Source organism: Felis catus, chromosome B4 (assembly GCF_018350175.1).
Source record: "Felis catus isolate Fca126 chromosome B4, F.catus_Fca126_mat1.0, whole genome shotgun sequence".
NCBI classification, from domain to species: Eukaryota; Metazoa; Chordata; class Mammalia; order Carnivora; family Felidae; genus Felis; species Felis catus.
Genome location: NC_058374.1, coordinates 124,249,693 through 124,276,334, shown reverse-complemented (window position 1 = coordinate 124,276,334; position 26,642 = coordinate 124,249,693). Strand labels below are relative to the sequence as shown.

Below are 26,642 nucleotides of genomic sequence, written 5' to 3'. Positions count from 1 at the left end.
GAATTATTACACTAGGTTTTAAATTTGGCTTTTAAACTATTTGTACTGTATGTTTTTAATAAAACCATCAATAACCATTCAGTAGTCATCTTTATTTTCTGGCCAAAGGTACAAAAATAAGTGGCCTAAGTTCTCAGATTAGGATAGCGGTCTGGTAGGGGCACCTGGTTGCGCGTCCGACTTCAGCTCAGGTCACGATCTCACAGTTCTTGAGTTTGAGCCCCACATTGGGCTCACTGCTGTTATCCTGTCAGCACAGAGCCTGTTTCCGATCCTCTGCCCCCCTCCCTCTGCCCCTCTCCCGCGTGTGCTCTCCTAAAAAATAAATATTAAAAAAAAAAAAAAAAAGATGGAGGCCTGGTAAATAGCAACTGAAACAGATTAGCCAAATACTTAAGACTTTTCTACATTGCTCAGGTAAAAGTTCAGAACAAAAGCATTAATTGACATTTACCTACAAGAAAAGTTAACTGTAAAAGTCCCTGCTTTTCCAAGGCATTTTATTTATTTTTTTATGTTTATTTATTTTTGAGGGAGGGAGGGAGGGAGACAGAGAGAGAGAGATTGCGCCTGCGCACAGTGTGGGAGGGGCAGAGAGAGAGAGAGAGAGAGAGACAGACAGACAGACAGAATCCGAAGCAGGCTCCAGGCTCTGAGCTGTCAGCACAGAGCCTGATGTGGGGCTTGAACTCATGAGCTGTGAAATCATGACCTGAGTCAGCTGGACGCTTAACTGACTGAGCCACCCAGGAGCCTCCCAAGATACTTTATATAAGGAAAGAAATAAAAAGTGGGGGAGGGTGCGGGAGACAATAATTAAGCACAACTCTGTACAACTTTTTTTTAAGAACACATTTTTTTAAATGTATTTTTTTAGTTGTTTTAAGTAATCTCTCCACCCAACATGGGGCTCGAACTCACAACCCTGAGATTGAGAGTTGTATGCTCTACCCACTGAGCCAGCCAGGCACCCCTAAAGCTTACTGCTTTAATATACCTAGGCACGAGGCCTCCTATACTGTATTAGTTTCCATGTACTTGGCACATAACAGACTTTATAATATAAATATTATAGACTTTTACCTTCAAAAGCCATTTCATTTCACTAGCTTTTATATACATGAGTTATATTTCATATTAGCTTGGAACACTGTTTTGGTGATTATTTTTTTAAGCAGGCTTCACTCCCAGAGCGGGGCTTGAACTCATGACCCTGAGATCAAGCCCTGAGCTGAGCTCAAGAGTCGGATGCTTAATCAACAGAGCCAACCAGGTGCCTCCTGTTTTGGTGGTATTTTTAATATTACCTTTTATTAAAACAAACATGTGTGCTAAATGTTATACCAGCAACAAAAAAGTGTTTTTAAAAATGAAGTTTTAATCTCAATAATCGATAAAAGTCCCCCAAACTTACCAGCCCCGACGCCACATTTTTCTCCTGCCTACCATCAGCTGTACGGGGCGAAGGGCAGAGCTTAGGGTCAGTAGAGCAGGATGCTGGGGACGCGGAAGGGGGCGCACTGGAGGAAGGTGCAGGAAGAGGCATGGCACCGTGGCTGCCCCTTGGCAGGGTGGCAGGTGCACCTGATGGCTCAGAGACTGAAGGGAGAGCACATGGGTACCAGCAACAATGGGGACAAGACTGCATCAACCTGACCGTCTGTACAAAAGGTCTAACGTGAGAGGCTGGTAAACACAGCCAGTATTCATCTATTGGCATTTTGGCAGAGGCTCCTCCTTCAGTACAAGGCACTGTGGGGGGAAAAACAATTTGGTAATAATAGCCATTCAGATCACAGGACCGTTACAAGCTTCAGGTAACAAACATTACTCTCTAGTTGGTCTCCAGGAGCACAGGCTGACTTGCTGGCTTAAAAGAATTAATAAATGCAGCCAGATGTCCTTTTGGAAAAATAACGTATTACCATTTTAATCTCAGCCTCAGTTTTATCTGCAAGTACTTGGCACAGTGCTGGAAGACCGTCACTCATTTCATCACCACCCCCACCATTATCTACTAGAACAAAAGAAAGAAAACGCACTGTCATGCTGAAAAGCCACCAATGTATAATCTGTTCTGTCCTGAAATTCTGGATCACACCTGATTCTTATTCAAGCTTGAAGTCAAATTGTATCAACCAGAATACAGATTTTATGAAGAAAACTAAGTGAGCCTGAACACTTTTGACTCTGTAAGTATAACGGTAAGACACAGGCAACTAAAGCAGTCCACTGACCCCAAAACTACACATAGTGTTTGCAAATTCCAATCCAACTTAAAACTGAAATTGCTATCCTTAAGGTCTAAGTTAAGTGGTTTGCCACCTAAAATATAAACGAGATAGGCAGTAGAATAAAGCTCCCCCAATGTCAAGGAGGAGCACACAGATGGGTAAGACAGAAAAGAAAAATGCCCCCCCCTTCTCCTCCAATTATGCTTGTTAGAAATAGTGGCCACTGACTATATTACCTGATAAAGAACAAGAATTCTCAAACTTTATAGTCTTAGGATCCTTTACAACCTTAAATTATGTAGGACCCCAAAGAGCTTTGGTTAATGTGAAGTTTATTTATCAATTTTAGTGTACAGAAGTTAAAACTAAGAAATGTTAATATTAAAATACTTTAAATTAAAATATTAAATGCCTTAAGCATTACTGTTAAACATACTTGTTAAAAATAACTTTTTAATTAGTGACAGTACAATTCTTTTTAATGCCTGTCTTAATAAAAGACACTCATATCTTTAATGCGTTCGGTCTGTTACAAAGTCACCTGTCTGGAAAACTCCATGGTAGACTCGTGAAGGAATTAGATGAGAAAAGCATCTCAGTATTATGGAGATAATTTTGACTTCAAGGTCTTCCTGTTAGGGCCGCAGGAAGTCCCCAGAAGAACTCACTTTGAGAAGCAGTACTATAGGACACAGCACCTCACCCCTAGCAGGTGTTTGCCAGACTTACATACTGGATATTCTTTCACTTTTTCCATCTGCTTCTTAGGAAAAATGCCTATTCCCACCCCTACCCCTAGTGAAACACTGCTCCAGACTCACCTCTGAAAAGGCACGACATAGAAAACAATTCAAGTGTCCCAGATTTCTTCAAAATTAGAATGATTTTTACGTTCCTCCCCACCAAACATGATTCATATCCACTGAGCAGAGACATGTACTAGTTTTTCTTATCATTATACATCAGCTCTGGTGTTGAAATGACCTGGGTTAAAACACTTGCTCTACCACTCTCTAAGCTAGGTGACTTGGGCTCATCACCTAATCCTTAGGGAGTCTTTTTAGTGTGTAAAATGAAATTAACATACCCTTGTACTACACCAAACGGCAGGGTAATGCATATCGGCACAGACGCTGGTAGGAACAATCTCTTTAGGTTACTAATTCTCCCCTTCCCAGAGAAGGAAACCTGCATGGTCAAAAAGCTCCTGGAGTGTTTAATAGATATCCCCTGCACTTCCCTGTGCCACACCTCACTTGAAATGCCCTCTTCCCATCAAATCCTGACACAGTATACAAACAGTAAGTAAACACCGATGTTATATTATTTTTATTCAATACACACAAACACATCACCCTTTCTAAGGCATTCCTTCAGGAGTTGGGGGGGGGGGCGGTGGGTTCTTTTACCAACATTCTAAGTCTCCAATACAATATCCGTTTCTTCCATTAAGGTCCTCCTAAATTTCCCAAACAACTTTTTCCTTTTGCTTCTTGCAACTCCATTAACACATACCATAATCTTATACAAGGAAGCAGAGGGAGACTTCACTACAGTAGTAAATGTGAAGACAGACTTAAGAAGTTGCACTGGCAAGTCTGAAAATGGGAGGAAGACACTGTAAAGCAAGGATTACAGGTGGCCTCTGAAACTGACAAGAAAACAGATTCTCCCCTCAGAGCCTCAGCAGAACCAGTTCTGATAACACCTTGATTTTAGCCCAGAGAAACAGATACGAGACTTTCAACCTCTAGAACTGTAATGTGATATAATATACGTTTTCTGGGGCACCCGGGTGGCGCAGTCGGTTAAGCGTCCGACTTCAGCCAGGTCACGATCTCGCGGTTCGGGAGTTCGAGCCCCGCATCGGGCTCTGGGCTGATGGCTCAGAGCCTGGAGCCTGTTTCCGATTCTGTGTCTCCCTCTCTCTCTGCCCCTCCCCCATTCATGCTCTGTCTCTCTCTGTCCCAAAAATAAATAAACGTTGAAAAAATATATATATACGTTTTCTGTTATTTTAAGCCATTAAAAGTGTGGTAATTTGTTACAGCAGCAATAGGACACTACTACATGCACTAAAATATAAATTCCCTAAGAGACGGTCCATTTCCTGTCCACCACTTTCCCCCCACTGCCTAGACCAGCATCTGGTACAGTGAACACTCAAACAATTGTTGAGTAAGTAACAATTGCCAATTCCAATCACTTGATAATAGATTCCCCAAGACAAAGGCAAAGGCATGAGGAAGTCCTATGTAGATATAAAGTGAATGAACCATGACAGAGATGTCACCACTAAAGTAGCTTACAGCACAGAATTTCTGACCCTGAGAGGAGGCCCTAATGTGAGGGCTCACTCCTGAGCCAGACACTGTGCGAGATGCTTTGCATATATTATCCCATTTGTATATATTATCCCATCTAGTCCTCACAATAGCCTTCCAATGTGGTCATCTCATAAACGATAATATAGAAGCCCTTAGAGATGAAGAAAGTCGCCCGATGAATTAAGAATTGAACCCAGGAGTAAATGATTACTAAGCTCTTGCTCTTCTCACTATACCATACCCCGGAACTCAGGTTTCTAAGTACAGCTGACCCTCCAACAACATGGGTTTGAAATGCAGTCTACTTATATGCGGATTTTTCAATAAATAGAGTATTATAAACATATTTCTCTTCCTCTCAGTATTATGATTTTCCTATTTTCTCTAGCTTCCTTTATTATAGAATATAGTATATAATACATATAACATACAAAATATGTTTTAATTGACTTTATGTTAACAGTAAGGCTTCTGGTCAACAGCTGGCTATTAGTAGTTAAGTTTTGGGGGAATCAAAAGTTACAGTTGCATTTCTGACTGTGCAGGGGGAATGGTGTCCCTAAACCCCTCATTGTTTAAGAGCCAACTGTCCTTGTCACATATATTTTCCAATTTTATCCTTATTGTAAACTTAAGAGACAGGTGTTATTCCTATTTAGCAAATCAAAAACCTATGGTTTACACGTTCAATAATTTGCCCAAAGCCTCTAACTAGAACGTTAATTAAGTCAGGATTTGATTCCAGGTGCTTTGATCAGAAAGTGGTTCTGTTACACAATAAATTTCTAGTTAAAAATTCTTTCTGTAATATTCTCCTAAATTTCAGTTGATTTTATTGAACCTGTGAAATTTAAGCCCCTCTCATTATATTCCTGGGAAACCAGCAGATCTGCAGTTCGCCTCGTATCTAATCTCTGTAATTATCTATCGGTCAATTCTTTTTTCCTTCAAGGTAAGCTGTCACTTTAATTTCAAAATGATGTGGCAACTAAGGTGTCACAGTAAAAACAGAAACAAGTGGTCAACACGATTTTTTAAAAGCTGTTAACTTTAGAGAAGGCCCCTAAAATTACCTTCCCCCCAGATCTGTACATTCTCTACTGATGCTTTTAGTCAAGTCTCCAATACTCTGTAAAGACACTGGGCACTTAACTGAGCAATCCAGTGATGAGTAAAAAAAGTGAGGCAGAATCCTCTTGCTACTAAGAAATTCTTTTCCTCTAATGGCAAATCTCTGGAAAACCCAAGGAACTTGGGTACTAAAGACAGGCTAAAATGAGAATCAGCGAAACCAAATGATACTTCCATGATGCTAAATAAATCAAAGGGTGGCACACCCAGCAAGGTTAGCATTCCTTTATGAAAAAGGGGGAAAGAGGGGCACCTGGGTGGTCAGTCAGTTAAGCATCCAACTTGAGTTCAGCTCAGGTCATGATCTCGCTATTCAGTTTGAGCCCTGCAGTGGGACTCTCAGTGTGCAGGCTGCTTGAGATTCTCACTCTCTTCCTCTCTCTCTCTGCCCCTCCCCTGCACTCCCACGCTCCCTCTCTCTCAAAATAAAAAACTTAAAAAAAAAAAGGAAAGAAAGAAGGAAAGAAAGGAAGGAAAAGGGAAAGGAATGGCTACTTTATTTTTTTTTAACATTTATGTATTTTTAAGAGAGAGAGAAAGAGACAGAGCACAAGTGGGCAAAGGGCAGAGAGAGGGAGACAAAGAATCCGAAGCAGGCTCCAGGCTCTGAACTGTTAGCAACAGAGCCTGATGCAGGACTCAAACTCACAAACCGTAAAAGATCATGATCTGAGCTGAAGTCAGACCCTTAAACACCTTAGCCACCCAGGCACCCCAGGAATGGCTACTTTAGAAAACAACTGAACAAGTTTCGTGAGAAATTTCTATTTTGGCAAAAAACCTCAACTACTACTGAAGAATCTGTCCCCAACACACATTAGGATCACTCCTGTCAACCTTGATGCCATTTATTTAGTCTTTGGACTTCCTTTCCCTATTCTATACAAGACTTAGTAGGAAAGTTCATTGTTCCTTCTTCCCAAGCCACATACTTATCCACTTGCCAAATAATGCCTAATGGCAAAGTCCACTACTACCCCAGATTAAGTTCCTATAGGGATGAAAAAAAGCAGCCTAGGGGGCTCCTGGTGGCTCAGTCAGCTAAGCACTTGACTCTTGGCTTCGGCTCAGGTCATGAAGCCTACTTTGCAATTTTGTCTGCCAGTCCCCCGTTCACAGTGTCTCTCAAATAAGTGAACTTCATTTTTTTATGTTTACTTATTTTTTTGAGAGAGAGGGCGTGAGTGGGGGAGAGACAGAGAAAGAGGGGGACAAAGGATCTTTAGTGGACTTGGTGCTGACAGCAGCAAGTCAGATGCAGGCCTCCAACTCACGAAAGGTGAGATCATGACCTAAGCTGAAGTCGGACCCTCAACCGAGCCATCCAGGTGCTCCAAATAAACTTAAAAAAAAAAAAAAACAAAACAAAACTTATGGGCAACTCAGTCCATAGAGCAAGTGACTCTTGATCTCTAGGTCCTGCATTCAAGCCCCACATACAGCATGGAGAAGGAAAGAAGGAAGGAAGGAAGGAAGGAAGGAAGGGAGGGAGGGAGGGAGGGAGGGAGGGAGGGAGGGAGGGAGGGAGGAAGGAAGGAAGGAAGGAAGGAAGGAAGGAAGGAAGGAAGGAAGGAAGGAGAGAGAGAGAGAGAGAGAGAGAGAAAGAAAGAAAGAAAGAAAGAAAGAAAGAAAGAAAGGAAGAAAAGTAGCTTACAAATAGACATGCTCTGCACCTTCAAGATTGTTTTCTTAAAGACCCACATTTTTAGCATAACTTCTTAGATTGTAATTCATAATTGCAAGCAACAAAAAGAAAAAACAAGTCTTTATGGTGAAGTAAAGAACATATGGGCAAGTTAGTTATATATTTCAGCATAAACAGAGATAGTTTCCAGGCATTTAAAGCCCTCATAAGAAACACAAAATTGGGGCGCCTGGGTGGCACAGTCGGTTAAGCCTCCGACTTCAGCCAGGTCACGATCTCACGGTCCGTGAGTTCGAGCCCCGCGTCAGGCTCTGGGCTGATGGCTCAGAGCCTGGAGCCTGTTTCCGATTCTGTGTCTTCCTCTCTCTCTGCCCCTCCCCCGTTCATGCTCTGTCTCTCTCTGTCCCAAAAATAAATAAACGTTGAAAAAAAAAAAAATTAAAAAAAAAGAAACACAAAATTGAACTGGGAATATTCAAGGCTGTTACATAATGAAACACCACTGATTCTGAAGGCCAATCTGTGTACCAGCAGCAACCACAAAGGGTTTGGAAACTAGAGGCCAGAGAAGACATTAACCAAGTAGATAAAGACTGTAACTCTTGGCTTCTATTTGGCCTCCATATTCCCCCTGCCGAGAATACCTCTGCTGTCTTTGATTAATCCCTACTTACCTTTCAGCACACACTTAAATGATGCCTCACCTATCTACTGTAGAGGTTATTTTGTCCAATCACAGGAGAAACTATTTAGAATATGGATACCCGCACATTAATCTTATGGAATCTTCCTTGCAATGAAGCAAGGAATCTACATTTTTTAAAAATAGTGTTGCATCGCTTATTCACTGACCTATGTACAAAGTCTTTCTTGACTTTTTTTTTAATACCCACTCTTCCCCCAACCTTGTCGGAGCCTCATACGGGATTCCTTTGGTTCCCTGTAACAAAAGAAGCAATGTAGTATCACAGTGCATCATAAAATTGAGTTTTTGGTAAATTATCAATGCCTTTTAACTTAGGAAATTCAGAACTGACTTTTATTGGTAAAGTCTTAATGGGCATTCAAAAAAAATCTTTCCGTGAACATGCCAATGAATATTTTTTAATAACAGATCATGACAACTTCATAAACTACCAAAAAAAAAATACATTGCACAGTAAAACAATTTCTGATGTTTTGAAAATACTTTTTCACTTTACATGAAATACACTATGTGCTTCTGCTTGGATCTTACTCTCAATTTTGAGATAACTTTGGAAAAGCCACAAAATACATCCTATACTAAGAACAAAAGTCCCTAGTATGAGTTTGTGATCATAGCCTCTGAAATCTCAAAAGTTGCCACAATATTTTTCCAGTCCTGTAAACTTAAAGATATAACTCCTTGTCTCCTGCCATGAGAACTGGGATCATTTCCCTCACCCACTTGGTTAATATTAATCGGCTCTAATATTGGCAGCCTGTCTTGGTCAAGCCTTATTCTTGCAAAACCATCCCTTATAATGAAAGAAACATAAAATATATTCTCCACAGTGCGAGAAAAAGAGTTTGGATCAATCACAAACTCAAAATAGGACACGGGAGTATCAGGATACTTTCGAAAGTAAGTTTGCAACAATCCCAAGATTCTTTCTACTTCTTTTTCTGTTGCTTCTTGATTATTACTCAGGTCCAACTTCCTCAGCTTTGTAGGCATAGCCCCATTTTCTTCCATTTTGTGAGCTTTCTTCTGGTGTTCAAGTCGGGGCTTTGGTGCAGAAGGCTTAGACTTGAATGAACCAAAAATAAAGTGGAATGTTTCAGCTTGCACTATCCAGGATGTTGCTTCCTTCTGTACTGTCTCCCAGAAGGAAAGAGCTATATTATCATCACAGCCACTCAATTCATCACGTTCATCATCTTCCATCCAGTTCAGGCCCACAAATATAAACAGAAAGTCACAAAACGCTACTTGATTAAAAAAGCTCATATCACAGTTCAGTTGCTTTGCTTTCTCTTTACCCAAATCAGAAGCCAAAACAAGAAACTGGGCATCGAGTGCTGCTTCTCTGGTTCGGCTCACTCCATCAAACAGGACATTGGCTTCTTCAAGGGCCTCGGTTAACGTGTCGCTCGCCGTGTTCACTATGTCATCACGGTTCTGCTGGACACTATAGATGAGCTGTCGGTACTGCCTGCGGATTTTCCGGCATTTCTCCTCGTCATCCGCAAGCCCTAGGAGGTATGGGTCTATGTCGGCCTCCCGGCAGCTGAGGTCGTCAGGGCAGCCATCAGCCCCCACCGCCACTTCCACCTTCATCGGTTCTTCCTCGTCCTCCACCCGCTTCACAGAGAACGCACTACCAGCGATGGTCCCCGCTGGCTCCTCTCCTTTCTCTACGCCTCCCCTCAAGGAGCCTTTTTCATCAGACATTCCGGCGACCGGCGCGCTCAGCTGACACTCAGCTAACTGCATTCGCTACGTTTCCGACCATGGCGGAAACTGAAGGGGGTCCGTAGGAGAAGACAGTCGCCCATGCGCACTGGCGGGGTCCCGAGGCCCCGCCCCCAGCTGGCTCGGGTTCCCGGCGGCCCAGGCCCGCGGAGTCCAGACGCACCTAGCAACCGGCTCCCTGCCGCACAGCACAGAACGTGCGCAATAATGGGGCCCCTGTCCACACTACGATAATACCCGCTCAAGAGATAGCTATTATTTTAGCAATTACTGACAGTGTCCTCTGGCTTTCAAAGAAATACCTCGACAATCATAGCAAAATGGGGGAGGGGAGGGTCAAAGCTCCTGCACTTTAAAACATTTGCCGTCACCTTGCAGTTAGGTCAGCCTATGTTTTTCGTTCTTCTCTGATTAAAGGCAGGGTCCTTGGGGTTTTGGTTTTTTGAGAACTGAATCTGGCTGGGTTGTAAACTGCCCATAAAGCCAAGCATTGTGAGTTGCTGAACCTCCACTACAAATAGGCCGAACTCTCAGAGTTCACTTGCAAAGTGGCTGTTTGCATTAATTACCTTCACGGGCCCTCAAAAGCCAGACCCCCTCCAAACTAGGGCAGAGGCAGTTGCGAGGCAAGAGAGTGTCGGCTAGAGCATGAGCTAAAGTGGTGGCAGGTCAGGTATTACTCAAGTGACCTTTGGTTCTCCACCACCCAAGTGTGGAAGAATAAAGTGGGTGCAGTCTCTGCAAAAGAGAGGTTTCTTTGAAAGTTTGCCAAAAGCTAAAGACCACAGACTGAATGGAGAGTAAATCTGAACCCTAAAAGGTTAGCAAAGCTATGAAGATTTTAAACACAATCTGTTGCAAGAAAAAGGAAGCAAATGATGTAAATCGAGTGACTACATTGGAAAATTCACCGGGAATCCCCGCACAGTTGGGGGAAAGGGCTTATTTAGCTCATCAGTCTCACAAGCAGCAAAGCAGATGTAACAATAAGGAATACATTTTTTTAAAGAGAACAAAAAAGTACACTCTCAACCCAGATCAAAAGCTTTTCACTTCAACAGGTGCCATTTTAATTGGGGGTGCGGGGAGACAAATACCACTGCACCTGTCAATTCTGGTTTCAAGGCACCAAGAGGTAGTAAATTAGCCCTACCTTCCTTCCCATGCGTCTAGACTGGGTCATTTTTCCTGTCTTTACCAGAAAGTTTCTTGCAAATGCGTGAACAGTAAAACCTAGTATTAAGTTTCTCTAAACTATTTACATTGCTCTTCATCCCCCATTATTTTAAGTATAGGTAATTCAGGGGGAAAAAAACGTGCATTTTTCAAAAGCACCAGGCATTATAGTTACTCATGCATATATATTATCCTGCTCTATTAGACTGAACTTCTCTAAAGCAAGAATCTGATTTTAAATCTTCCAAGCAAAGCTGTGTTCACATGGATACATTGGAATATGCATGTTTGAATGTATAAATGAATGTAGATGAAAACTTTGTTCCAGCCCCTACTGCAAGTTATTTGGCAGCAAAATATTAATTTCACAGATCAGTGGGAAAACACAGATCCAACACACTGAAAAGAAAACTTGACTGCTTTTCAGAAAGTCAGGTTTAAGTCTTCTCTGAAGTACAGTAAAAGCAAGAGAAAAACAAAGGTGGGCCCCAGTTTCATCAAAGGGCCATATTTTCTTCCCCAAGTTTGGCCAACTACAAACTATTTAAATCTGTTCTAAATCTTAGATGAAAACATATAATTAATCCCAAGTTCCAAATACAAAAATGTTTCCTTTTACAGTTAACCATATTCTTGGGAGCTTCTGTGAAATCCAGTGAAAGCAATTTATGAAAAGAACTCCAAAACAAAGGCCAACCTTCCCACCCCAAGGTGCCTCTTCTCCCGTCTCAGAGAAGGGAAAACGGGCTGACACCAATGTGCTCCATACACAGCCTTTCATCTAAGAATTCCAAAACGGTTTAGAAAAATAATTCTCCCAACCTACTTCTAAAGCATTATTAATACCATTTACAGGGATTTCTCAGGAGATAACAGCCCACACAACTTGCCCAGAGCAACAGAACGCATCAAGACAAGCATCGTATTATTAAGTAGTGATTTCCAGTGCTGAATTCTGTGCTGGATCCCTGTCCTTAAGAACCTTGGGAACCTGCAACTCAGATCATCCTCAGAAAGCCATACTTGTGGGGCACCTGGCTGGCTCGCTCGGGAGAGCATGTGACTCTTCATCTCGGGGTCTTGAGTTCCAGCCCCACATTGGGTGTAGAGATGACTTACATGAATAAATGAATAAACTTAAAAAAAAAAAGTCATACTTGCATTATATTTTGCCTTTTCAACTCTGCCTTTAAAGTACAAGTTTTGAATGTCGCTACAGAGCAAAAATCTCAAGTGTAACAATTTTCCTTAATCTTTTAAAGAATGGGATTTCTACACTTGCGAATCCTGAAATCACTAAATAGCGATTTTCTACCCTAAGGTCCAATTACTCGTAATAAGTATATAAACGCAGCTTAAAAAGAAGAACGCAATGCATACGTTCAGTTATACTGGTAACCTTCTCTATGAATTGTAACAGCACAAGCACACTAGTGCTTCGAAGAAATCACTCAAGTTTGCCTTCTTCGTTCAGTAAGGTGACAAGTTCAGGCAACCATGACATACAGCCTGGCCTCCAAAATAATTCAGCTCTTCTCCTCCCCCTTTTTTCCTCTTTCAGGAGTTGCTGGCAAGAGCTCAACATGGCCCTATATTTCCTTTCTTCTTTCCTCCAGTTTTTTCCTATTTTCCAGTCCCTTGCTAGGAGTTCGGACTCATTCGAGTCCCAGCTCTTAAGCGGTCTCCCACAACCCCTGGTGGTCAACACAAACATGATGGGATGGATGGCACACATTACAGGTCTCTCTATGGCCAAATAAAAACAGAACTCCCAGAGGGTCAGTGGGGTTTCTACTGCAGGATTAATCTATAACAAATGGGCATACGAGAGACCTCTGAGCCGAAGCCAGGAGCCAATCAGGTCTGGGTCGCCATCCAGCACGTATGCTTCTACTGCTACCAGCTAGCTCCCTGAACTTTTCTGTTCCTTCTTTCCCAGCCCCTTCTCTGCCCTTATCCTGCCATGGTGACTATTCAATACTTAGATAAGAAGAGTCTTTTTTTTTTTTTAATTTGTTGTTGTTGTTTTATTTTTGAGAGAGACAGAGCACAAGCAGGGGAAGGGCAGAGAGAGAGAAAGACACAGGATCTAAAACAGGCTCCAGGCTCCAAGCTGACAGCACAAAGCCTGACGCGGGGCTCGAACTCACAAGCCGTGAGATCACGACTTAAGCTGAAGTCGGACGCTTAACCGACTGAGCCACCCAGGCACCCTAGATGAGACGAGTCTTACTGATCAAAGTACTAGTTTGATTTGTCAGAATAGCAGGACATTAGGTATATTTTCTCTTTCATCTTAATTTCCTTCAAGGTTATGTTTGTGTGCATACGTTTTTGCTTTAGTTGGTGTTTTAGTATTTCAGGTAAACTTTGCCATGATCAAGGTAGATACATATTTTTTAAATAACCATGGACAGTGGAAGGAAGCAAACCTGGGTTCCAATCTTAACCTATTATTAGTTATTAGGTTTCTCTTAGGTAGGTTGCTTAACTGCTCAGTGTCTGGTTTCCTCATTTGTAAGGTAGAGATAGTACTACTTAAACACCATAAGCTACTATAAGTTTTGAACGAGAATTATGTGACAGATCGGATAATATTTTCAAATACTTAGTAGGTAATTAGTAAGTCTTCAATCATCCCAAAGATAGTAAATGTTTAATAAACATTATAAACTAAATGGAAAAAAAAGAAGTATACAAACCAGTAGCTTCACTCCTGCATGTTGTTTTAGGAAAAGAAAAATGTTTTAAAGGTTAAATCCACAAGGAGGCATACAAGAATATACCCCCACTGTAACTAATACCAGTGAAAAGGCACTTGCCACATAATGCAATTTAAAAACCTAGGAAGTCTTCAACTAATGGAATGCATATAGTACTTTGAAGAGATAAACCTCTGTACTAAATATTCTGAAGCGGGTCTATTAAGAGTCTGAGATTGAGGCGCCTGGGTGGCTCAGTCGGTTAAGCGGCCGACTTCGGCTCGGGTCATGATCTCGCGGTCTGTGAGTTCGAGCCCCGCGTCGGGCTCTGGGCTGACCGCTCAGAGCCTGGAGCCTGCTTCCGATTCTGTGTCTCCCTCTCTCTCTGCCCCTCCCCCATTCATGCTCTCTCTCTGTGTCAAAAATAAATAAACGTTAAAAAAAAAATTAAAGGGGCGCCTGGGTGGCTCAGTCGGTTAAGCGTCCGACTTCAGCCAGGTCACGATCTCGCGGTCCGTGAGTTCGAGCCCCGCGTCGGGCTCTGGGCTGACCGCTCAGAGCCTGGAGCCTGCTTCCGATTCTGTGTCTCCCTCTCTCTCTGCCCCTCCCCCGTTCATGCTCTGTCTCTCTCTGTCCCAAAAATAAATAAATGTTGAAAAAAATAAAATTAAAAAAAAAGAGTCTGAGATTTATATGCAAAATTATCGGGTATATTTTTCTCATGAGTGGTTCCTTGGATTTCAGCAGATTCTTAAAAAAAAAAAAAGTATCCAAAAGAAGCTCTGAATAACTGTTCTATTCAAATAACATGGGATTTATTGTTGGTGAAGTAAGAGTACACAAAACCTCCGCCCTCACTCTGTAGTCAGAAGGCACACGCTTCGCGGACACCAGCAAACCCAGTGCTGGCTGACTTTCCAAGCCTCAAGAGCAAACGTAAACAAGGGTGTGAGTTGAGAACAGAACCTCTCAGGTTATGAGAGCAATTACCAACCCTCTCGGGACACACCTCAGAAGTCAGCAATGACCGGGAGCATCATTTTGATAGACGACGGGCAGGAAAGCACAGGGTATGTGGTTTCTAAGAAGGCAGCCTTGAAGGAGTTCACGCTGGAGGTCTGGGCTCCAGTCAGAACTAGCGCTGTATTAGTTGCCACTTATTCTCCTCAGAGTCTGAGTTTCCTCATTTGTAAAGTGGATGTATTGGATGTCAACCCAGATTGGCTGTCACTCTATAATCACATACAAATATTTGTTGACAAACATATTTTTAAATACATACATTTGCCCCACAGATTTCTGTTACAGATAGCAAAAACAGTGCCTAGCCCAAGGTGGAGAACACAGGTACTCAAAAGTACCCGTAGCTAAAGAAATGTAATGGGACTTCCTTCTCAACTGACCTTGACACACCTGCATAAAACAATGAAGGTAGCCGCTGCTGCTGTTATACAGCTTTTTAAAATTCTGAACCATTTATATGCTGCCTAGAATCTCTCCAGGATATCTTAAGTCTTGGTCTCAGATAGAGACAGTCCACCTTCATAAAATCAGACATCTTGTAACTAAATAACCTCACTTGAAGTTAGTCTCCTCTGGCCCCTACCATCATCCAGTCATTCAACAAATTATTTATTGAATGCATACCAAGTGTTACACACACACACAGAAGGTACAAAAATAAGTCATTTTTGTTCTAAAGGAATGTAAATTTAGTAGGCACGGAGGAATGCGGTTCCACTCTGCAAGCATTTAATGAATGAATGCCAATTTGCCAGAGCTATGCTAGAAATACTGAGATATGCATGGGCTCAGCTCTGAATCATGAGCACACAACCACACTGGGAAGCTCAGGCATGTATCCCAATAGCTGTAACACAAAGTCAAGTGCCGGGAAGTATGAGTACCACACAGTGAATTTCACAGACAGGCCTGGATTCCATTCCTGGTTCTGCCACTTAAACTAGCTGTGTAATGTGGGCACGTTCCTTAAATTCCCAGGGCCTCCATTTTCTCCTCTGTAAACCTAGATAAAACCACCTTCTGCAGGGGACTACTGTGAGAATTTGATCAATGAGGCAATAGAGCATTTAGAGTAGGCATTCAATAAATGGTAGCTATTATCATTAATAGGCATGTTCATTTAAATAGTTTTTGAACTCTAATATAGACCTGGGATCCTAGGCACAAAGAAGACTAACTCTCCGCTGCTGATATGTAAGCCAAAAAATTGTAAGTGGCAGGATTCTTCCTCTTCCAGAGAGAAGATTCTCGGGGGTGCTGTGGGAGCACGGAGGGAAAGAACGGGCAAATCTGGCCTTGTACTGTAACACAGGGAGGCGGTTGGAAAAGTGTCTCAGAACAGGAAGACGAACCAGAAACTGAAATGAAGAACAGAGGAGAGAAATTTTAGGGACTCTGGCTGCAATGGAGGCCCCACTGCAGATAGGTAAGGAAGCAGAGCAAGAGATAACCAGAGAAGCAGGTGGGGGCCAGGCCCTGCCACACAGAAGGCCAAGCTAAGGAGTGTGCCCTTTACCCTGGATGCAGACCCAGGGGCAGCGAAGCAGCAATCAGAAGAGGACTCCCAACAGCCCAGGGACGAGAAGGGGAGGGAGACCAACGTGGGAGGCCGGGGCAGAAGCCTCTGTTACGGGCAGTGGGCACGTATGTGGGAAGCAGTCAGGCCCTGGCACACGAGGAGCCAGGAGAGGCCGGAGTCGCAGCACTGCTGTGGAAGGAAAACGAACAGCAAGAAAGAGGTTCATGCTGTCAGTCCAAGTGGAAGGAAGCGAGACGGGGTCTCAACGTGGATTCACAACTAGTAAAAAGTTTACTATGTAATTCAGCCCCAGATAAATGTATTTGTGGTCCTAACAATCCAGGCCTCTTTCGAATCTTGTTAGTCCTTCCCCCCGCGACCTTCTTAGTGTCAGTCAGTCGGGGCTCTTCCCCTCTCCTTGGGCCTCAAGCTCCACTCGGCCACAGCAGGTACACCACTAGTCTCCCCAGAAGGATCAGGTCAGAGTAAAGAATCCAAAGAAATGAAGTTCTCTGCCAATTTTGGTAGAGTATTAAGATAGAAAGGGGATGGTTGGGAAGTTATTAAATTACCACTCATTTCCTGATGTCTACTCAGTTAAGAGTCTGGTTCCTGGTAACTTTAGAAGTTAGGCTTCAAAGGAGGAAACCTGCCTTTTAGTGTCTACCCGTAGAGCCTGGACCGCGGGGCCCGAACCTCTGCACGGGCCTGAGCTCCTCCTACAACTGCCTCCATAATTCACCTCCCTGTTAACCGGGCACTGCCTTACGTCTGGCATCTCTCCTACTATGGTCTTGAAGAAATGAAGTCCTGGGGGCGCCTGGGTGGCGCAGTCGGTTAAGCGTCCGACTTCAGCCAGGTCACGATCTCGCGGTCCGGGAGTTCGAGCCCCGCGTCAGGCTCTGGGCTGATGGCTCGGAGCCTGGAGCCTGTTTCCGATTCTGTGTCTCCCTCTCTCTCTGCCCCTCCCCCGTTCATGCTCTGTCTCTCTCTGTCCCAAAAAAAATAAATAAACGTTGAAAAAAAAAAAAGAAATGAAGTCCTGTGTTGCCAGTGTTAGTCTTCTCTCCCAAGGCTATGATCTCAAACTACTTGTCTTAATTCTGTCCTGCACTTAGTATCCCCATAAACACTTTTTCATACACTTTGCTTTTCCTCTCTATACCACCACCAAGCATTTATACAAGTGGTTTCAAAACTCTGCAATCCTGGAGACACTGACTCACATACAAGAAAGGCTCCCTGCAAGAATACTTGCAATCTTGCCCTTAGGAACTAAAATGTTTATGGGGCGCCTGGGTGGCTCATTTGGTTAAGCGTCCGACTTCAGCTCAAGTCACGATCTCATGGTTCAGTGGGTTTAGCTGGCATGGCCGACATCAGGCTCTCTGCAGTCAGCGCAGAGCCGGCTTCGGATCTTCTGTCTCCCTCTCTCTCCCCCTCTCTCTCTCTCTCAAAAATAAACAAACATTGGGGTGCCTGGGTGGCTCAGTCGGTTAAGTGGCTCAGACTAGGGTTAAGTGTCCCCTGCCTGTGGGAAAACTATCCATGAAAACAAAGATTTCAAAAATAAGACAATTCAAGACCCAGCATCAAAACAGTCCTTTAAAGGACACCTTGGTGGCTCAGTTGGTTAGGCGTCCGACTTCGACTCAGGTCATGATCTCATAGCTCGTGGGTTCGAGTCCCGCACTGAGCTCCGTGCTGACAGTTCGGAGCCTGGGGCCTGCTTCAGATTCTGTGTCTCCTTCTCTCTCTGCCCCTCCCTTGTTCATGCTCTGTCTCTCTCTCTCAAAAATAAATAAACATTAAAAAAAAATTTTTTTAAACATTAAAAAAAAGTAAGAAAAAAAGGAACTAAAATGTTTATGAAAGCCAGATGACTTTGAGCATAGGAATTTTTTCATAGTTCTTAGAATTCAGTAGGCTCCTTAGTTCCAATTTCACACCTGCACATTCAAGTCCTGGCCACACACAGCATATTTCTCTATTTTTCTATTCAGGTATAAAGTGTTAGTGGCCTGGTGAGTTACCCCCATTTGCTATCTTCTAATGCATATCCTTTGGGTATTAAACAGTAGTACTTTGGGGGCACCTGGGTGGCGCTGTTAGTTAGGTGGAGTCAGACTCTGATTTTGGCTCAAGTTATGATCTCACAGATTGTGGGTTCGAGCCCTACAACAGGCTCTGCGCTGCTGGTGCGGAGCCTACTTGGGTTTCTCTCTCTCTCCTTCTCTCCCTCCCCTGCTCATGCTCTCGCATGCACCCGCTCTCCCTCAAAATAAATAAAACATAAAAAAAAAAAAAAAATGTAGTACTTTGTTTGGTTTTCCCCGATTGTAATTATTTAGCAACCAACCCTGACCAAACTACCTTCTACATTAAAGTAAGTCTCAAATGTGAGATTTATCCTAATAATTACTTGAGGGGACTTGCTTAAAATAAATTAAAAGGCAGATCCTAGCCCCTTCCAGAAAGTTCACTTAAGAAGACCTCAGGTAAAGCCTAGGCATGCACATTCAACAAGCACTCCAGACATTCCGTGCAGGTGGCCCACAGACTAGATTTCTGAAACAAACTTCCTTAAAGCTTTCAGCTTCCTATAGGTAGTCATCTGGACTTATAAGTGCCTTCAAGCAGGATTCTCACTCCCTGTCTTCTATAGGACACTGTGACAGCTAGGTAGATTTTGCTGCTGCTGCTGCTGTGTTTATTTAGGGGAAAGAGAGACAGAGGAAGAAAGAAAGAGGAGAAAAGAAAAGCAGGCATTTTAAAGAGCTCCCTCTCCCCTATTTACCTTGCAATTAAAGTATAAAATCTTAACCTTTTTTTTTTTAAGTGTGAACTTTAGGATCATAACACTACTCCTATAAAATCAATTCTCCACTAAATAAATGTTTTTCTCCACTCAAACCCAATGTTCCCTAAAGATTTTCAGAACCTACCACTTAACCCCAAATTGGGACAGCAGTTGGCTGGAAATTCACAAACATTTCAAACCAGTGGTCCTTACTTTGTTGTGTCTTAGGACTCATTAGAAACCAAAAATAAATAATACAAAGTAGAGTGGTAAGCTTACTTTAAAAACTGTGCTAAATAACTTTTTTTAATTTTAATTATGACTTGGTGGTATACTTTTCAACCTTGGCACCGCACCTCATTAAATGTCTGAAATTAACTATGATTAATGGATTGAAAACATCAGAACATACCAATAAAGTGGGTTCAAAGCTTATAAGAAGAGTGATTCTTTTTACTCCCAACGATGCTAAAACCAGAACCATTTGTAGAATGTATATAAAGGTCAAATACCCATGTAACTTTTTAAGTGCAAATTTATGACACAGGTGGAGAAAACAGAACAATCCAGACAGAAAGTAATATTAATAGACCTTTGTCTCATTTTACTTGCAAACTAAAGATATGACTAATACTTTCAATCAAGCTAAAAGCCTTTTTATCCTTTAATTATTTTCCATGAATTTTCCATTTGTCTTTGAAGTCTATCTGTGTTTCCTATTTCATCACCCATTCTTCAAAAATGGTAAACAAGATTCTTTTAGAAGAAAAGGTAGTAAATAAAAATGCAAATTAATTGTTAATATTCTTCCTAAATGTGCAGGCATCTAAGTAGACTTTTTACATTTAACCTGAGGCCTCAGGTTTACTTCTAAGAAGGCAATGTTCAAGCACGAGTTCCATTTCTTAAGAATTACACGGATACAAACAGACAAGGACAAAAAGATAATCAGCAAAACTTAAAGCAGACAGATGTATCAAGGTGATGAGATTATGAGACTTTCTAACCGGGTAACCAACCACACTCAATGCAGAACATCACGCACGACGGGTATTCCTCTACAACATGCACGGGGACCACAGCCATGACCCACCCACCCCACGGTGCGGGGTCCTACGGGAGGACTGCCACCGCGCCTGCCACTGGTCAAAAGAAAGATTTTTCTCCCTTTCCCTCCTCCCAATAGTTAACTCTGGGCTACAAGAGATACCAGAAGGGAAATGAACTCACTCCAGGAGTTTGCAGGTTACTCTCCCCAGAGCCTGGGGCTTCTGGGTTTCCCTCCCAGTGAATTAAAGAGAAAGAGGATAGGGGCCGACGAAGATATGCGTTTCCTGATCCCCTTTGCTCAGTACTTCTCCCAACAGCTCACTTTCAGCAGTTTACACTGCTGCTAAAATTTAAGTTATTTAGATTGATTAGAAGGGGCAAAGGCAGGGAAAGTCGGGAAGGAAAATTTTTCTGAACGCGTATTTTAGAAGACGAAAAGTTACATACTCCCTTGCAAGCTCCCCAGTTCTGAATTTACCCGCCGTCTCATCAACTTCCATTAACACGTGAGCTGGCCCCTACTGCGTCTTTGTCGTTTTTAAGGACGCGCTCCGTTTGGAGGTTCGTTCACACATCCACCCTGGCCCCGAAAGGAGGGCCGCGAGCACGGTGGGCTCCAGGAGCTCCCTCCCGGGACCGGCGGGTAGAGAACGTTAATGTCCCCCACGCCCCCCCGCCCTACCTTCAGGGTTGGACCATGGCCTCCTATCTTTCGCCGCTTCACAAACACGACCGGCACGTCGGTTTCCGAGGTCAGCTCCGAGAACGCTCTCTCCAGGCCCCTGGCGTCCTCTGCGGCACAAAAGCAGAGAGGGGCGCGGGTCAGTCTCACCGCCCCGGGCCGCGGCGGGAAGTGCACGGCGGGGGCGGGGCTTCCGCGTCCCCGACCGCGCCGCCCCCTGCCTCGGCCTGGAGCCCGGGCCCCTCTCCCCGCACACCTGCGCGCGCCCGCCGCAGGGTCCCCGGTCGGCTCCCGCACCCGAGGTCCCGCCGCGCTCAAATCCTGGCGGCCTCGCCGGACCAGACGCCCCGAATCCCGGTAAATCCCCAATGCAGAGAAGCCTCGCAAAGGAGGCTTAAGACAGTCACCTCCACTTCTATAAAACGCCTCCCAATTTAATCTGCCTTTGAACTCTGCATTTATATAGAATGCCAAAAGCCAACTTCCCAGGTTTCTTTGAAATTTGAAACCACGAGGCAAAATTAGGAACACTCTGCCCTCTTAGGGTGCTTTCTTTCATTTCAGAACCTTGAAGCCATACAGCAACACCCTGCTTGACAGACCGGGAGCTAATGGCCCAATTTTACAAACGGGTGAACTCAGGTAGGCAGTGAGTCAATGATAGAATTAAAAATAGACTCCAGTTACTCTAACATCATCCGGCCCATTCATGACACAAAACTCACACCAACTCAGAAGCGCTGCTGCTTTGACAACAACAATGGCAGCTAGCACTTCTGCGATGCTTTGCACATTACCAACACTCCATCTTCACAACTACTCTTTGCAAGTAGGTCCCGTCCGGCCCGTCTCACACACAGGCAGAGCCGGCACGGAAAAGCTAACGTGCCCGAGTTCAAAGCAGCTAGGTCGTCAGAGCAGAGCCAGGGTTCAAACCCAGGCAGTGCAGTGCACGCCTGTGACCCTGTACGCCCGATACAGCGAGACCAGCCCTGGGTCCCACTCGCAGCTGTCGCGTTGAAGAGCCTGGGGCAAGTCACGTGATTCTGAGCCTCGGTTTCCCCAACCGTAAATAGGGAGGTACGGACATTTTGCCAACTCGGGATTTCCGGGGATTAAATGGTGCGACAATTTCTTAAGAGACATCTTTAAATTATTATACTCCTTTAGTGCTGTGGAGGATCTGTCGATCTATGCGTCACATTGTCATCTACATTCCGACACTCGTACAGTAGGAAACGATACAAACACCCATTTTCTCACGTTTCTGCACACTGTCTCTACAGAGGGCGAGCGGAAGGAAGCCACCAGCCGGCAAGGGCGGGCCGGTCTCTCCCCAGCCCAGGCTCGGCTTCCACCGACCCACGCGACACAATGAACGCGGCCCGCAAGAGCACCGCCTTACACCAAGCTTCACCCCTACTCAGACACACCTTAAAACATCCCTTTCCGGGGTTCGAAGCGCACCCGACAGACGGCTGCCCACGTCCCCAGCCTCGCAGCCCCAGAGGCTCGCAGCCCTACCCGGGTTTCTGGGTCCCCACCGCTTACGTGAAGGGGAGCGCCGGGCCACCAGGCTCTTCTGGAGGGCGGCCCCCCACCTTCCGCTCGGAGGCACTGCGGAGACACTGCGAGGGACTGCTGCGAACCGAGGGGAAGGGTGGCGGGCTCCCCGCCGCCACGAGAAGCCACGCCCTGCTCGGAGCGGGCGGCCGGGCAGCCAGAGTCAGAATGACAAAGCAGAAATCCACTCCGGTGCAGCCCTGGCGACTACGCCAACGGGCTTAGCGAAGCGAGACCTCCTAATTGGGTGACACCACATCCTCTTCCTGCTCAGAGCGCCCCCAACCCAAGGAAAGAGCAAAAACAACGTAAGAATGTTTGGAACCAGAACGCAGAGACAAATGTGTTTTAATTAAGCAAAACTGGACCGTGCCCTAAGGCAGTGACTCGGGAACTTTGCTGCCCATTGTGATCACGAGAGGATCTTGAAGAACACCGACGCCTCACTCCCACCCCCAGACATTCTGGGTGAATGGGTATTAGGTGTGACCCGGGCGGGCATCCGAGGGGTTTTTGTTTTTGTTTTTAACTCCCTGGGTGATTCTAGTGAACTGCAAAGTTTGGGACCCTTTGCCCTAGCGTAATGGACTTGTCAGTCTGGCAGTTCTCCAAAGGAAATTACCAGGCTTTTAAAAGAAACATCTAGTCCATTCTGACTAATCCTGAAAAGTGACAAATTCTCACCAACACATAACTTCCCCTTACGCCCTTCCTCCTTAACCCACTCAGGTTTTGGGCTGTCACGTTTGTTTTAGGGAAAACAGCATATTTAACTCCAGTCATGCCAAGCCACCTGCAGCTGCCCAAGTGAGCCATGCTCTCTCATACTTCCTGCTCTTACTCCTATTCTTACTCAGCACCTTGGATCAGTAGGGAAGTAGGAATATTTGCTGAATAAATAAATGAATGAATGAAGAATGAATGTCTCTCCCACTGCTTTGGATATTGGCCGACTGAAGCACACAGGGGTGAAAGGGTTGTTGGTTTTTGAAGGCTGCGAGAAACCACACCGTCTCTGAGGTGGCAGGCAACCACAGTTTGCTCCTTTGAGTTCATTCCAAGGCACGGTTGGAGGCTTGGTGAACACACACGCACTTGTGCAAACACACATACACACACTCACGACGCACATGAATGGAGGTACTCTCCTTACATGGTAGTTGTTTGCCTAAGTGTGTGCCTCACCTGTTCTAGGGTCCTTAGAACAGAGTATGGGGGCGCCTGGGTGGCTCAGTTGGTTAAGCGTTCGACTTCGGCTCAGGTCATGATCTCGCGGTCCGTGAGTTCGAGCCCCACGTCGGGCTCTGTGCTGACAGCTCAGAGCCTGGAGCCTGTTTCAGATTCAGTGTCTCCCTCTCTCTCTGACCCTCCCCCGTTCATGCTCTGTCTCTCTCTGTCTCAAAAATAAACGAAAAAAAAATATTATAAAAAAAAAAAAAAGAACAGAGTATGGGTCTAGCACAGGTGTCCAGGAAACAAGGAGCAAAGGAGAGGGAAAGAAGCCAGGGCTCCCAGGTGGAAAACAACATTTCCTCCTGGCTGCAGTGCCCACCTCTGTTAACTGTCTTATATGCCTTAGCTCACTCAGTTAATCGACACGATAATGTCCCATGAACCAGGCACATAAACTCCTCATTCCTGTGATGTGTAGAACCTACAGCTTCTTTCAAAGGTCAAGATAGAGATGGACTTTAAAATCATTTCACTTGAAATAATGTACTAAACGCAAGCGATAAGGATTGATTTTTATGATCCTTATATGACAGGTCAGCGTTGCCATAGTTAGTATCTTCTAACAGCATACCAGAAAAGGCTAGATAAGGCATTTTAACTTCACACTGTTCTTAAGTGAGCAAATTATAGCACAAATACGTAGAGTAGTTCCATGTAGTTGTTTTTTTTTTAAGTTAAACAAATCGCCACTTAAAAAAAAAAAAAAAAAACCTTCATGTTTCTTTCAAACCTTTCTTGCCGCAATTAAGGGGCCAAGATGCCTTACCCTTGTCACAAAATACAGAGAACTCCAACTCCTTAGTTATATTTAGTTTCCGGGCAGTGGAAGAAGTGCCTCATCTCCCACCATTTCTCATCGCGCAGCATTTGTCTCAGACATATGTCTTACATCTCTTGACTGAGCTCATGTTATTCCCCTGCCTAAAATAATCTACCCTCCCTAAGGCCTATTCCTTCAAAGCTTATCTGAAATGTCATCTCCTCTGGGAGGGCTTCCCTGATTCCCACCCAGTGTTGATAGCTCTGTCCCTATTCTGAGATCCCAAATACCTAAAAATCATTATAAATCATGTATATCCAAGAGGGCTTTAGGAAGGCAAACCCTTGTTTGATTTATCTTGTCTCCCCAGAACCTGCTACATATAGTAAGTACTCAGAAAATGCTGGAAAAGACCCTCTCCATTCCTGAACTGTCATCTAAGCACACTATAAACAGATCTATTAGGGGTATTAGATCAAGGGTCCTATTGCACTAAACTATTGTTCCTCCTACAATAAGTTTCTCACACACACCCCACCACATTGAGCTAGAACAATCTTCCTGACACTCAACTCTTCTGCGCTCAAACCTTGTCACTCTATAGGACCCTCAAAATAAAGTCCAAACTCCTCGATTGTACTGACTTGGCAAGGCCCACCCTTGTTAAACCCAGCTGTCCACATATTCTCTACCCTACTTACATAGCAAAACACCACTGGAGAAAACAGAACTTAAAAGTGATTTCACTTTAAGGTCAAGACCACAAACTTCAATGTGTCCCCAAAGCTTCCCAGCAGTCCTTTACATCTCTGGTATACTTGTTTTCCTAGTTTCCCAAGTAAATATTTCATACTTCTTCCCCTTTTGTCAAGCCTCTAATATCCCTACACCTTGCCGTTAACTCATGACTTGCTTGCTTTCTTCTTTAAGAAAACAGAATCAGTCAGAACTCAACCACCAAGCTGCCATACTCCCTGCCTTCACCCTCATTTAATGAAGCGTACTCCACTTGTGTACAGATTCTCATCTCTTCTTGCCTTCTCAATCTTCAATAACTTCATTCCTGAAATTAGCCTCCCTCTCTGGCATCATCAGTTTCTTCTTCTCTACCCAGTAATTCCCCACATCATACACATGGTAATTTTCACATTTAAAAAAAAGTCTCCCATGATCCCCTGGACCCAACCATCATAGTTACTACCCCATTTCATTGTTCCCCTTCACAGGGGGGAAAAAAACAGCTTTGAAAGAATTCTTTGTACCGTGAAGAAGAAGAAAGTAGGGTAGGGAGGTCAAGATAGATCTAAGAATATGGCACTTGAGCTGAGACCAGAATGAAAGGAGGGAGCAAGATTTATGAGGGGGGAAATCTTTCTAAGCAGAGGAGCAGGAAGTACTAGGGGGCCCTGGCTTGCTCAGTGGGTGAAGCATGGGACTCTTAATCTCAGGTTGTAAATTCAAGCCCTACTGTTGGGCGTAGAGAGTACTTAAAAATAAGAATCTTTTAAAAAGGAGGAGGGGGAGGAAGAAGAAGAGAAGGAAGAGAAGAAGAGGAGAAGGAGGAGAAGGAGGAGAAGGGGAAGGAGAAGAAGAAGAAAACAAGAAGTACTAAAGCCCTAAGCTGGAAGCCTGCTTGACTTGTCCGAAGAACTGTGAAGCAAGCAGTGTGTCTAAAGCTCAGTGAACAAGGAAGAAAGTGGTAGGTAGTGAAGCCAGAGGCGTAGCCAGAGGTCAGAACCCAAAGGCCAGAGGACTTTGGATCTCATTGTAAATGTAATAAGAAGCCAAAGTGTCACAAGCAAGGAGATGGAAATCAGCTAGTTTGTATCTTAGAAGGATCGCTCTGCTGTGTGTGGTATCGACTAGGGTGGGGAGGGACTTAGGAGAAACACAGACCAGCTGGGAGGTTGCTGTTGCGGTCCGAGCCAGAGACAATGAAGGCTTGGATTAGGAGGTGAGAAGAGATATTTGAAAGTAAAGCTCATAAATGTTGCCGATGGGTGGAATAAGGAAGGTAAGAGAAGGAGAACAATCGATGATGACTAAGGAGTTTTAGCCTTCGCAACTGGGTGAATGGGGGCACTGTGGAATGGGAAGGGGGAACACCCAGGGAGGGGGAGGAAAGGTAGGAGTGGGGCAGGTGGAAAGCTGTAGTTCGGGACAGATCCCACACTGGTTGGAGAGACCTGTTGTCATCTGAATGGAGATGCTCAGTATGCAAATCTGGAGTTCACGGGAGAAGTCAGAGCAAGAAATAAGAATCTGCGAGTCAAATATAAAAGACATTTAATGCCGTATATGTTAGTTCTCCAGAGAAACGGGACCAATAGAATATATAAATAGAGAGACAGAGAGAAACA

The 26,642-nt window shown here is 44.2% G+C and overlaps 2 protein-coding genes and 1 long non-coding RNA gene across 7 annotated transcripts in view; 1 reads left to right on the top strand and 2 right to left on the bottom strand.

Annotated features, from left to right (window-relative positions):
- The window catches only part of TXNRD1 (thioredoxin reductase 1), a 125,795-nt gene that overhangs the window by 79,014 nt on the left and 20,139 nt on the right, over positions 1–26,642 (bottom strand). For 2 of the 5 annotated variants that reach the window (XM_045062252.1, XR_006601028.1), the window contains exon 1: positions 1,415–1,730. In XM_045062252.1, the coding sequence (XP_044918187.1) occupies positions 1,415–1,720 (306 nt within the window). In that variant the 5' untranslated portion in view covers positions 1,721–1,730. Of the gene's footprint in view, positions 1–1,414; positions 1,731–20,726; positions 20,837–22,277; positions 22,445–26,642 lie in introns of those variants that run through there. The other 3 variants (XM_006933989.5, XM_006933988.5, XM_019835431.3) reach the window with 3 other exon arrangements.
- Positions 8,355–12,966, bottom strand: EID3 (EP300 interacting inhibitor of differentiation 3). Its single transcript, XM_003989195.6, has one exon. The coding sequence runs from the start codon at positions 9,793–9,795 to the stop codon at positions 8,638–8,640; it is 1,158 nt and encodes a 385-aa protein (XP_003989244.3). The 5' UTR covers positions 9,796–12,966; the 3' UTR covers positions 8,355–8,637.
- LOC123386710 lies at positions 20,830–23,204 on the top strand. The gene is made up of 2 exons (XR_006601030.1): positions 20,830–21,368; positions 22,013–23,204. It is a non-coding gene; the product is annotated as an uncharacterized LOC123386710 (long non-coding RNA).

Excerpts from the sequence above, each read along its gene's own strand:
- EID3 (XM_003989195.6), bottom strand. The coding sequence starts at position 9,795 with ATGCAGTTAGCTGAGTGTCAGCTGAGCGCGCCGGTCGCCGGAATGTCT.